The following is a 13,002-nucleotide window of genomic DNA, read 5'->3' on the forward strand; positions in this document are numbered from 1 at the left end:
AACTTTTTTTAAATTGAATATTAAAATTAAACTAAATTTATATATTTATAGGTATATAAGCCTAGAAAGAGTACAGGTACATCCCCGATCATTTCAAGAAGCATTTGAAATGTATAAAATGTATAATAAACTTTTTTAAAATTGAATAATAAAATAAAATAAAATTTTATATATTTATAGGTATATAGGCCTAGAAAGAGTAGAGGTACATCCCCGATCATTTCATGAAGCATTTGAAATGTATAAAATTGGCAGAAGATATAAAATTAAGCATTTAGAGGAAAATTCGAAACGTCATATTATGACAACAGGCACTGAATTCTCTACCAAAGTTTATGATTCCGCTGTAAATTTTAGAGATGCTGAATTAGAATTTTATTGTTGGAGACAATTTCGACAATATACTCATTATCATATTGTAGGAGAAGAATTTATTCATTCTGGAAAGAGAACAGTTGAAAGATTTGTAACGTGTCCTATCTACATTACTTTATCTGAATTATCTATATTTACTGGATTATATCTATGGGCTCGAATGAGAGTTTTGAATAATGGCTTCCTTCCCGATTCTGATCTCATTAGACAAGAAATGAAACCTTTTCTACCTCATATCAGATTTTTATGTATGACGTTGGATGAATTAGAAAAAGTTTTCGTGAAAAATATTTTGAACGAAACAGAAGTAAAGGAAATTAAGAACTATTTTAATAATCCTTCTGATACTTCGTCCATAACTAATATCTGTACTGACACGAAGAAAAGAACAATGGATAATTACATAAATTTATTTCACTATCATAACCATCGTGATTTTTTTATAAACGAGGAAAGATTACTGACTGACAGCCATATGTTCTTTTGCGATTTATCAGTTCATGCAAAGTGTTTTCTGGTTAAACTGTATCTTCCCATACATCATAATGCTAATGAAAATACGCTTTTGGTTGCCGTTAAAATTTATCAAATAAAAGAAGAAAAAGAAGCTTGCTTAACATCAATATATTCATATTGCGGACCTACAGGTGAAGTAAATATATCTCCATCTGCAATAGTTTTCGAAAAATGTTGTCGATATATAATTAGAGTAAATTTTTCTCCCTTAGCGATTACACCTGAAAATAGAATTACTATATCAACGACGGCTCATTTTTATGCCAACAATTCTGATGTGTTTAGTGAAGTTTGTAATAAATTATATCTAATTACAAAATTGTTTTTTTAAATCTTATAAAATTTTGTAATTGAAGCTTTCCCTGTTCAATGGGATTTTATATACAGACGTTATTTAATTTAAGATGAACATTAATTTTAAAAAAAGTTAACTTTACGACACAAGAGTTAATTTTCATGTGGATTTTAGTAAAAGAAATAACGAAATTATTTTTAAATCTTTTAAATTTTTTTTTTATTTTCAAACTTCCTAACGAAAGAATCGAACTTTAAAGTTTGCATTTAATATTTGTTGTATACTTCTTGTTGCTTGTTTGTATACTTTTATTTCCGAAAAATGAATATAATAAAGTTTTAATTTGACTAAGAAATTGAATTTTTTGTTTTTACCTTAATTTACTTTTTCGGCTGTTTATGTACTGTACATACAACAAGGGAAAGTATAGAAATCGTATCAAATTTGACCCTCGGAGTTTTTTGCAAATCTCCACGTTTTGAGACCACCTAAATCTAAAAAAGTAAAAAAAAGCAAAAAATTTCGTGTGTGTGTTGGTGTCTACTTCGCTTAATATTTTAGGATGGGGTAAAGATTAAAAAACGAAATTTGGCATGGTGACTTGTATATGTGGGCATTGATGCTATAAAAGTTTGGTGGTGAAAGGTCGAGTGGGTGAAGAGATAGAGGTCATGTATCTCGAGATGGGTAGGACTTAATGAAGATTTAATTTGTTATTAACATAGTGTGTGTATATATATATACTCTCCTCTACGTCTCTACGCTCAAAATTAAGCTTTTTGCACTTTTTATATTTTTAATGACCATGCGTTTTTATTTTAAAAACCTTGTATAATTTCCCGGCTGTTATAAAACTCTTGTTGCTAAATTTTTTCAGTTAACAAAACAAGTTGTTAAAGTTCATAAATTTGAATACAATGCGGAATAAATTTTTTAAAGTGTAATTTGCCATAAAATTTAAATTTAAGTTGCCATTAAGTTAAATTTACTTTGAATTTTTAAATGTTCGTGTTGTGCTTGATACAGATTTTCTGCTTATTCTTGCTGTCTAATATCCACATTTTAAAAAATAAACTAAATCTTATTAATATTAAGCATGATCTTTTTGAAATTACTACTGAATTATTAAGATACTTTAACATGTGATTTAGGATATCTAAAGTTAAAAATTTACTTAATGCCAAATCGGAGTTATGGCTTTTATTTTATTTTTTAAATTAAGACTGTGTTTATACTTTTGTAACAAAACTGTACAGATAAGAGACTTAGCAGTGTGATATCATCAGAATGCAACTTCATTACTGGTATGCATTTTGGTACAAAAGACCCTGTAATTTTTGAGATATTACTTTCAACTAAAAGCTCTTCTATGATATGACAATCAAACTTTTTTTAATAAGGGAGGAGCCCAGTGAAGATGCATGTGCCAAATTTGAGTTTTTTGCAAGCCCTGCCATCATCTATTATAAGGAACTCCTACCATGGTGGTATGTGCCTGTTCTCCACAAAGAAATGAAGTAAAATACCTTAATTTACAATACTTGGACGTCTCTGGTAGAGGACGGGCCGTGCACCAAACTCTATCCTTAAGATTTGGTCGGCTGACCAGAAGCATGTATTGGAATGCATTTTTCAACAGGTAAACTACCTTTACCTGTTGCCTTAGTACAAGAGAGTTGCCTAGACAGTCTTTGGAATGCCCATAATAAAGTGGCAAAAAAACGTTTGAAGTCAGTTATTTTCAGGGCTTTGGAGTCACATAAAAATCTACCAACTCTGACTTTTGCCTTGCTATCAGACTCCGACAGGGGCGGACTTGTTACCAAAAGAAATTCTGATGTCATCACATGACCTTAGAATAAAAGATTCAATTCATAAGTAGAGTTCAAATAAAGATAGAGGAGTCTTTTTAGCTAAATAAAAAAGTTTCTACATTTAAAGTAATGACACAGTCAATATATAAATGTGTGTTCAATAATTTTTACTTTTCCGCTCTTGTATATAACAGAGGGAAAGTGTAGCACTCGGTCAGAAAATGACCCTCCCCAAATTTTTAATTTTTCGACTCGGGACACTTTGAAATTCCGAGACATGCAAAAGATTCAAGATTTTTTNAAATGTTCGAACCGTTTTAAATTCGAATTTGTTATTGCATATTGGTTCGATTATAGAACGATTGTAAACGTTCCAGAAAATTGATCAAATTGAAAATAGTTCGTTTGATTCTCAGCAATTCTCTTCAGCGGTAGGTGTTATATAACAATTACTATGGTTATTGAAATATTGAATGTAAATGGGGTTTGCTTGCTTGCAAAACCTCCGCGGACTAAGTCGCGGGTAACAGCTAGTTATGTTATATATTTATAATTTCGAAAGTTTTTTAGTAACCATATCTTTTTCTTGGTGCGCTGTGGTCGAGATTTTGTTTCACGTTCAGAAAATATAAAATTCGTCTTTTCCACGGCTTCTTCCGGTAATGGCAGCTCCCAGCTTGAAGACGAAGCTTGAGCTGCTAGAAGTTTGTGCGGGCGAAGAAAACAGATACTGTAGCACTACTGTGGCGACAATGTTGCGTGCTTCATTGTACCGTTTTCTTATGTAAATAGTTACATAAGAAAAAACAATGAAAAAAGCGGATGCAGGCAGGAAAATAACATTTCATCGTTTATCTTTATATAAACGGATATTAAAACAGTGGATTGATTACATTTGATGAGATTCTGGAAATAAATTTCATGCAGGTGATATTTCAAAAAGTATCAATACACAGAATCGTTATCAATTAATAAATATTTATAAAAAAAATTTTAATATCGGCTTTTCTACATTCAGAAATTTACATCCTTTTGCTCTTTATATTTTAAATTCGAAGACTTTCAACATACATTAACTGGGAGAAAAAAACTTGAAAAACAAACACGCGTGCGCGCACACAGTTCCCAGTATTTTTTCTTGAATTTTTCAGTAGAAATTGCTGAAAGAATCAAGTGTGAAAAATGTGTTACAAATCTTTCAGGTATATATGTAAGAATTTTTAATTGGTAATATGTAAACAGTTATTAACATTAATAATAATATTTTTAGAAGAGAACATTGGTGTTATATCTGTCCCTGCAGTAAGTTTCGATCATACCAAAGTATCATCTGAAAGTTATATACAAGCACCAAACCATTAGAATCACCTGAAAATGAAATCGGTGATAAAAAATCACAGCTGAAATTACAAAGCTCAAAAAACATAATGAGGCTGCAGCAGAAGATAAAAATAACAGCTCAGAAGCAGTTAATAATAATTAGTGTTGCAACGAATAGTATATTCGGCCTCAGGCCGAATACCGAATATTCGGCCAGGAGCGTGGCCGAATATTCGACTATTCGGCCAAACTATTCGGCTCGATTAACGCACGTACGTAAATTGGCGCGCAAACCGCATTATGGCAAGGATCCTGCTCTCTATTGGCCCGCTGTCACTACGCTTCGCCAATCGCGTTAATTCTTGTCAGTTGTAGCGGACAGACGATCGTCATGGCAGTATGTGATAAATGATAATATCAAATGTGGATAACAGTGAAATGACCTACACGTGTAAATAACGGAAAAAAGAACAGAGAAGGACCGCGAAGTGAAAATGTGAAAATAAATATGAAATTGAGTTGATAACATAATCGAACAAGTCGAGGCAGCTTATTGGCACGAAATTCGCGGCCGTCAATGCCAAACAATTGTTGTCATAGACTTCGGAAAGCTAAATGCTTGTAATGAAAGTCACTTAGCGTGCACGGGCGAAAGCCTGGGGCCGTTCGGGCTATCAAGCTGTCTCGAATCTGTGAAATCATAACTGTGACTTATATCGACGTCCTATCTGTCTCTTTTCTCCGTTATCACCAGGCTGAGTCACGTAATTGTAAAATGGGAACTCTACGACGGAAAAGTGACGAATCGAAAGTATCGTGAGCGCGTATTATGATGTATGCACAGGCATACATGGATTAGAGCGATAGAGGAAAGAGAAAGGGAAGAGCAAAGACGAGCGCTTAAAAAGAAGGATAGGCAGGGTCAGACCCTCAGATGTGCGAGGATTCTCCAACGATAGACGTGTACGTGTGCTGATCTTTGTAATTATAAATTGTGAATACATGTGACTAATATTATTTTCTTTTTTATTTTGTGCATGTTACAAGTTATAAATAAATATAAACAAACAACACTAACCCGATAACATTAAATCTAAATACCAAAATGATTAATTTACTGTATTTTTGTTATTTCTTACTCCTGTTTATACGTATTCGGTATTCGGCCGAATAGTGATTAAATATTCGGTATTCGGCTGAATAGTGAAAAATAGGCCGAATACCGAATAGTAACCGAATATTCGTTACATCACTAATAATAATCTAAAAGATAATAATCCTGCAAGACAGTTACAAAAACCTAAACCATATGAACATTTTCAGGAATCAGGAGTTGGATATTTATTTATTTATAATAGTAGTTATCTACAATGGAATAAATAATACAATATTAATGACTTGTTTACTGATATAATAATAGAAATATAATAATAATAACAACAATATTCATTTTAATCACATTAAAAATAGTGCAACAGAAAAGCCGTTTGCTTCCTTCCTAGCAGTGAACGCATGAAAAAGAGATAAATTATAAAAAGTAAGTACATTTAAAATAATTGGGCTGAAATCCGAAAAATTGTATATCTATAAATTTCTACTGTCGTCCATCTGTCGTTCTTTAATCTCGAGAACGGAGTTAGATAGATGAAAGACGAGACCAGGGCCATATTCTGGTCACTGTCTCTGGTCTCTCGTCTCTCACAAGCGACCGGCTTGTGAGAGACGTCTCAGAATATGGCCCCAGTTATGGAGACCTTAGGGCCAGGAGACCCCGAATAAACTATATACGAACTTCCGATGCAAACCGGAAGTCGTGTTATTTCCGTAATTTCATCTGAAAGGTGTTAAATTTATGACCAGCACGACTCTATTGCTAACAGGAAAGTATGATGTACAGGGGCAAAACACTATTAATTTGAGGAGAAGAACATATATTTTAAAATCAAATAAATAAAAAAACATGATTAAAAATTGCAGCTCGGCATTGTGACGATGTCACAATAAATAACTTATTAATGTTTTTTACTTGTAAAAAGTGCAGAACCTCATGTTTCTTCATGCTATGATGGCATCTTCCCTTAATAACAATATTATCTTCATTGCAAGACACTAAATAACTATAAATTTTTAATAAAATTTACTACATTTTAATACAGATTAAACAAAAACACTAATTTTTTCTTTTAATTTTTCAAAATTTTAATATTTATTTCGATATATTTGAGGAAATAATTTTAATGTAGTAATGATGACTAAATTTTAAAAAACGTTCCATTAATTAAAAAAGTTTTTTGAACTTAATTTTTGAATAAAAACTAGAGAAAAAATAGAATGAATTTTAAATAAGGAATTTAAAGAAAAAGAGATGGAAACTTTTTCTGTAAATATAATTTCGAAATTTTTTAATACTAATAATTAGATTTTATATGATAAAATACCATTTAATTAATAACTTATATATACTGTATTTTTAAATATGGAATTATTAATATTAGAGTGGCATTAATATATTTATAACACATATACCTTATGTTGCTGAGAACTTACTTTACTTTATGTATAATTTCATTCGCATCAACAGGCCATCGTCAGGTTATCAATTCTCTGAAACGTTTACAATCGATCTATATATATATAGAACGATTGTAAACGTTCTACATAAATTAAAAATATGTTGAAAATCATAACAAAATTGTAAAAATATTAGCGTGTAATAAATTTCTCAAAATTTACAAAATAATTGTTTTTTTTTAATACGGTTTATCTGTTTTATTTAAAACTTAACTTCTCGACGTTAGAACATTTCTGTTCGAAATTTTAATTCTTTACGCTCATGTTTGCTGTATTTTTTAATACTCTTTTAATCGTTTCTGGAGATAAAATTTATGGAATTTCTAAAATGCTTTTGCTCTTTCGAAATCGTAAAGTAGGTAAATTTGTATTTCACTTTGATAATATCAGATTTAATTTTTAAAATGTCATAAACTTGACTAATATAAATGAATATCAATACTAAATTAGGTTTCTTTACTGTCTTGCGGAGAATCAATTTAATATAGGCCTACTATGATATATAACGATTCACATTAATCTACGATAAAACTTTTATTTGAAAAAGTACTTTGAAATCTAACCAAACGATCGCCTTAAATAATCAGGCTAATTTAATGATTACTATTAAGTAATTTGCTACTAGAGGTAGACGTTAAGCACTATCTCTTAACTAAATTAATAATTATAATTTAAATAATTAAATAAATAATTTAGAATCGTCTGGAAGAAAAAAACTGACTCGGGGTGAGGCATCTTTTGTAATTTTATAAGTATTGATGTTCTATTATAAGAAGACTAGTTTCGGGTCCGGGTGGCGCAACTAAAAACAGGTTGCGGGTTCACGTCCCGCTCCAGTTCGATTCTTTTCTTCCAGATGATTCTAAATTATTTATTAAATTATAATTCATGTAATATTTCTAAATATATAAAGCTTCCGTCAAGAATGAAAGTTTTTAGATTATTAGATATAAATAATAATTTCATTCGCATCACCCCAACTTTGTCCATTTTAGCCTCAGAAAATAATTACAATGCTGTACGTCATCTTCGACACAATAGATCTTTTCATGCTGTGTAATTCGTTTGTTTAAATTTCTCTCTGTTGCACCGATGTATATTTAGATCTATTCGTTTTTTAATAACATGATAACTGTTTTTTTCGACTTTCCCATCGGTTTCTACTTTTAAAGCATAGTCTGCGCGGTGTGAATGACATAAATGGCATCTAAAAGGAAAGAACCTTATATAACTTTAATATCCTATATGTTACAACAACAAACATCACAGGAATGGGAGAAAAACTCAATTTTTTTGGTTTGGTTTGGTGCTGATAAAGTCAATGGAAATATGTACTACACTAACACTAACATTAACTTGTGCTTAATTTTATAGTTTAAATAATCCAATTTTGAAGCTATGTAACCACTGTTAATCATAGATTTCTTGTCAGATTTATCTTGCAGTAAATCAATACTGCATCCAGTCATATAATATGCCTTTTATTTTAAGAAAGACGTTTTTAATAGTATAAAATAATGTAAAATATATTTGTTAATAGCGAATTATTACCTAATTAAAAGCGTATATTTAAACCATTGCAGTAAAACATGGAAAATAATTGTTCTTGTCCTGATCTTAACAATTACTTTTGCTCGAATAAAGGTGTATATTTGCCATTAATCAACGAATTCTCATGGTCACGTGAAACCAGAGCTTGCTTATACATCGTAGGACTTATTTATTGTTTTTTGGGTGTTACAATTATCGCAGACATTTTTATGTGTTCGATCGAAACGATTACAAGCAAAACCAAGAGAGTTGTGTTAGCGACTGAAAATGCTAATAAACCAGAAGTTTTAGAAATCAAAATATGGAATGATACTGTAGCTAATTTAACGTTAATGGCTTTAGGATCAAGTGCTCCCGAAATTTTATTAGCCATTGTAGAGATAATAGGAAACAAGTAAGTGTGTTACGGTAATTTAAATATTATATATCTCGCTATTGTCTTGTTTACGGAATCTGGCGATGCTTTCCTCATTTCCTAAAGCTTTGCCTCCATGACAGTTTTTGGGAGCCATTTATATAGTCTCTTTATATGCTCGTACATATATATTTTTATTAAAATATTGAATTTTATTATATATTATTAATTGCTTAAATTTATAATAAATTATATAATGTAAAAAATTCAAAAAATAATTCAAATGTTTAGATTTAAAGCTGGAGATTTGGGACCAGGTACAATAGTCGGTTCGGCAGCATTTAATCTGCTTATTATTACAGCAGTTTGCATCACTTCTATACCAACGGGAGAATCTAGACGAATTCGTATGATTAGTGTAAGATTTTAAAATAATTTAGAAAGAAATACCACATTTTAGCTATAATGTGTTAGAAACAAATACATTTTAAATTTGAAGTTTAATAGTATAATACTAACAACAAAATGTTCAAATTTAAAATAATTTAAAAACTTTTTAATGATATTTATGTTATAAATAGCGTTGCTAGCTTGTACTTAATCCTATTGTTTGTATTTTTTTTAAAACCTGTAAGCTGTAATAACTGGTAATTCATTAATGTTTTATAGGTATTCATAGTTACAGCCTTCTTTAGCATATTTGCGTATATTTGGTTATTACTTGTTCTTATGGTCATTAGTCCCGGGATTGTAGAAGTCTGGGAAGCTGAGATCACATTTTTATTCTTCCCTACGTTAGTTATTCTAGCCTATTGCGCAGACAAATATTTTCAATCTCATCATAAATTAGAAGAGAGTCAATTCGCAATAGAATCTTCAAGAAGTAAGTTTAATTAGATTTGTTTAATTTTCTAATAGTATTTAAATAAGTTAACTTAATCTGAGATTATTTATTACTTTCCCGGATGTTATGTATACATAACAAGTTTGTGTATTGGAATCGTGTCAAATTTGACCCTCCGAGTTTTTTGCAAATTTACACGTTTTGAAATCTCCTGAACCTTAAAAGAGTAAAAAGAAAAAAAGCAAAAAAATTCCATGGATGTGTGTGTGTGTGTGTTGATGTCTATTTCGTTTAATATCTCAGAATGGGGTAATGATTAATATTTTAGATTCATACCTAAATGATTCAATATGAACCATTTTAAGTTTTGATTGAAGTATACAGAGTGTTCGGGACGAAAATTATCAATAAGAAATTGTTATAAATTAGTGAAAAACAACAATTGTTTTTCCGGAATAAGATAGAGGAACTCTTGTAGACTACTTAGAAAAATCATCCCTCAATCCACACCTTTGTCTCTGTCAAAGTTTCGCGATCGCGATTTCTCAATAAAGTAATTTTCACCGATGAGTCTATATTTCACGTTTCTGGTCAGGTTAACAGACATAACTGCAAGATATGTGGATCTGAGAATCCGCATGTAATGAGAGAGCTCCAACGAGACAGTCCTAAAGTGAATGCTTGATGAGGTCACTGTGCATCGGCCCATTCTTATTCATGGACAAGACTATTATTGGAAATGTTTACTTACAAATTAGATGTGCTACAGAATTATGCTGTTCCTCAGATACCGGACGAATTCTTTTCTAATATGATTGAATCCTTTCCATTGCGTTACACATTTAAGGAGTCATTTAGACAAGTGTTTTCTACACAGTAGATTCTAGACGTGGCGGACTCATGACAAGGGCCCTGGATTCGCAGTTCTAACCCCTCTTGATTTTTTTCTTGTGCGTGTGTATGTCTGTGTGTGTTGAAAGACTTTGTACATCAAACACAAGTAGCAGACTTAGTGGATTTATGTCGGAGGATCATTGTTGCCCGTGGAAGTCACTTCGCAGATGGCGGAAAACATTTAATGGGAGGTCAACTACCATCTGAACATCTATTGCCAGGGTGGCCAAGCTACTTGATAGTCCGAGCCATTTTTCAAAATTTGAAATTTTTCGCGAGCCGCAATTAAATACGTATTAAAAAGGTATGCAAAAAATTCCAGAATACAAATTATATCCGTAGCAAGAGTGATACAAATTGTTTCCTCCAGAGCACAATGTCAATTGTCCGTTGCAATGACAGTTTACAAATTCAAAATCGGTCTGGAGTCGGTCGATAACGGACGATTACGCCACTGTTTATGTTCGTTCGCGCAGTTTTCGATGAGTCATATCATTCTTAACTTGGACGGAAATGAAATTTGTTACAACGTTGCACTTAGTCTTTCATATTTGTTGTTAGTAATTTAAAAGACATTTTGAAACACATACGGAACGATAATAATTTTTTAAAATATAATAACACAAAAATGAAAAGGGAACTCGGGTACGTTTATCGAGAGCCACAGATAATCCTTCAAAGAGCCGCATGTGGCTCGCGAGCCGCAGGTTGGCCACCCCTAATCTATTGCAACACAAAGGACGCATATGTAGAGGTTTAGTGATGCCCGTATAATCTCGAAAGTTCTATCTTCTATCGCAAAGCAAGTTGTTGTATACATGTTTTGCACTGATTTACAACAAGTTTTTTATTCGTCCCGGATATCCTGTATTATATGAAAAATATTTTGATAAAATTATTTTTAAATTCAAAGAATTATGAAATACATAACTTAAACGATACCTTAAAGTTTTTTTTATATTTTTATAATTTTTTTCAGCTATATTGTTAAAGACGTATTTTCCTCGGGGCCATTTGAATAAAGAAAATTTAACTAGTTTTATTAAGGTGAGAATTTTGTAGGTAAATTTAGATCATTATTTTCATATTCAAAAAATTAAATATTAATACAAAAATTTCTCTTAAAATTTCTATTAAGAAATTTAATTTCATTTGCTAATTTTATTTACAGTTATAGACAAAATAAATTTATAAATATTTTAAGTTTTTTTAAATTGGAATTTTTAGGAAATTAGAAAATATCCTGGTTTATCCGACGAAGATGCTGCTTGTTTGGCTGCATTACGATTGGTAGAGGAAAGAGAGCATTCACGAATGTGGTATAGAGTAGGTGCAATTAGAAATATAACAGGTGGTAAAAAACCCAAGCCTACGCTGAACGATAAATTAAAAGAGGTACTTTCAAAATTACAGTTAATTTTTAGTTAAAAATATCTTACGATTGAATTATTTAGTTAAGTACAGTTTTAGTACGGTAGCATTACTAGGGGCATTTTAGGACTTTTTATGATTTACGATTAGTTTCACTAATATGTATTTGTCTTGAGATAAAATAAAGTTATCTGTAATGTGGATGTATAGTTAGCTAATTGAGTGACATCAAGACTATTTTAATTGGTTTAATTTTCATTACAATGTCGTATAGCTTTCAGTTTATTTTTAAAATATTTATTAGTGTTCCAAATAAAATAACAGCCACACTAACATGGTACAAAAGCTGAAACAAATGTCTCAATTTAGGGGAAGTATCCTAACTTTGGACAAGAGGCATCTAAAAAAAAATTTTTTTTTAATACAATAGCGATATAAAATGTTTAGTTAGTGTTAACAAAACTAATGCTAGAGACCAATATTTGCACGTATTTATTTTCATTTTTTATATGTGGTTTTTAGCTCAGAATTTGAAAATTGTCCCAAGTATGGATACTTGACTGTAATGCTTATTATTTTTTTTAATTATAAAAAATTTTCTTAAATGAGTTATACACAATGATATAATTTGTATGCATAGCATTGTAAATAAACCAGCTACATTACCCAGACCTTCGTCCGATCTTCGCTTTCAGACCAAATTAATGTAGATGTTACCGCTAAAGCTCGGAAACTCGTTAATCTGCAGATTACCTAGCTAATCTGAAGATTAACTAGCGTGATCCGTTAAAGTTGCTAAAATTGTTCTATTTCTGAAATTACCTATGTAATGTGCAGATTATCTAGGTAATCTGCAAATTACCTACTAGGCACTCGGTAAAGTGAAAATAACATCTTTGCTGAAACAACAGCAACGTTTCTGTACGCTTAAATTAACATAATGTTATTTATTTAATTTTCGATATCTAAAGAATCAAGTTAATATAATCAAACAATCGACAAATTAGTTGATAGAATCAATCATCAACCAATTAAAAAACATACAAAAAATCAAACGATTTAAAATATTAATACAATTAGGGAAATTATTATATAG

At 30.8% G+C, this 13,002-nt stretch overlaps 2 protein-coding genes across 9 annotated transcripts in view; both read left to right on the top strand.

Moving 5' to 3' along the window:
• The window catches only part of LOC111639640, a 19,920-nt gene extending 18,421 nt beyond the window's left edge, over nucleotides 1-1,499 (top strand). The window contains exons 6-7 of the mRNA XM_023385540.1: nucleotides 52-111; nucleotides 181-1,499. Coding sequence (XP_023241308.1) covers nucleotides 52-111; nucleotides 181-1,222 — 1,102 coding nt within the window. The 3' untranslated portion in view covers nucleotides 1,223-1,499. The remainder of the gene's footprint in view (nucleotides 1-51; nucleotides 112-180) is intronic.
• A 4,241-nt stretch (nucleotides 1,500-5,740) lies between these two features.
• The window catches only part of LOC111639646 (sodium/calcium exchanger 3-like), a 15,362-nt gene continuing 8,100 nt past the window's right edge, over nucleotides 5,741-13,002 (top strand). The window contains exons 1-6 of one of the 8 annotated variants that reach the window (XM_023385549.1): nucleotides 5,741-5,857; nucleotides 8,475-8,836; nucleotides 9,089-9,215; nucleotides 9,467-9,680; nucleotides 11,515-11,582; nucleotides 11,763-11,930. In XM_023385549.1, coding sequence (XP_023241317.1) covers nucleotides 8,481-8,836; nucleotides 9,089-9,215; nucleotides 9,467-9,680; nucleotides 11,515-11,582; nucleotides 11,763-11,930 — 933 coding nt within the window. In that variant the 5' untranslated portion in view covers nucleotides 5,741-5,857; nucleotides 8,475-8,480. Of the gene's footprint in view, nucleotides 5,858-6,640; nucleotides 6,701-7,144; nucleotides 7,247-8,474; nucleotides 8,837-9,088; nucleotides 9,216-9,466; nucleotides 9,681-11,514; nucleotides 11,583-11,762; nucleotides 11,931-13,002 lie in introns of those variants that run through there. The other 7 variants (XM_023385552.1, XM_023385550.1, XM_023385557.1 and 4 more) reach the window with 7 other exon arrangements.

The sequence above is a fragment of the Centruroides sculpturatus genome, unplaced genomic scaffold (assembly GCF_000671375.1).
Source record: "Centruroides sculpturatus isolate CEXI.00-Female unplaced genomic scaffold, Cexi_2.0 scaffold1179, whole genome shotgun sequence".
Classification (NCBI taxonomy): domain Eukaryota; kingdom Metazoa; phylum Arthropoda; class Arachnida; order Scorpiones; family Buthidae; genus Centruroides; species Centruroides sculpturatus.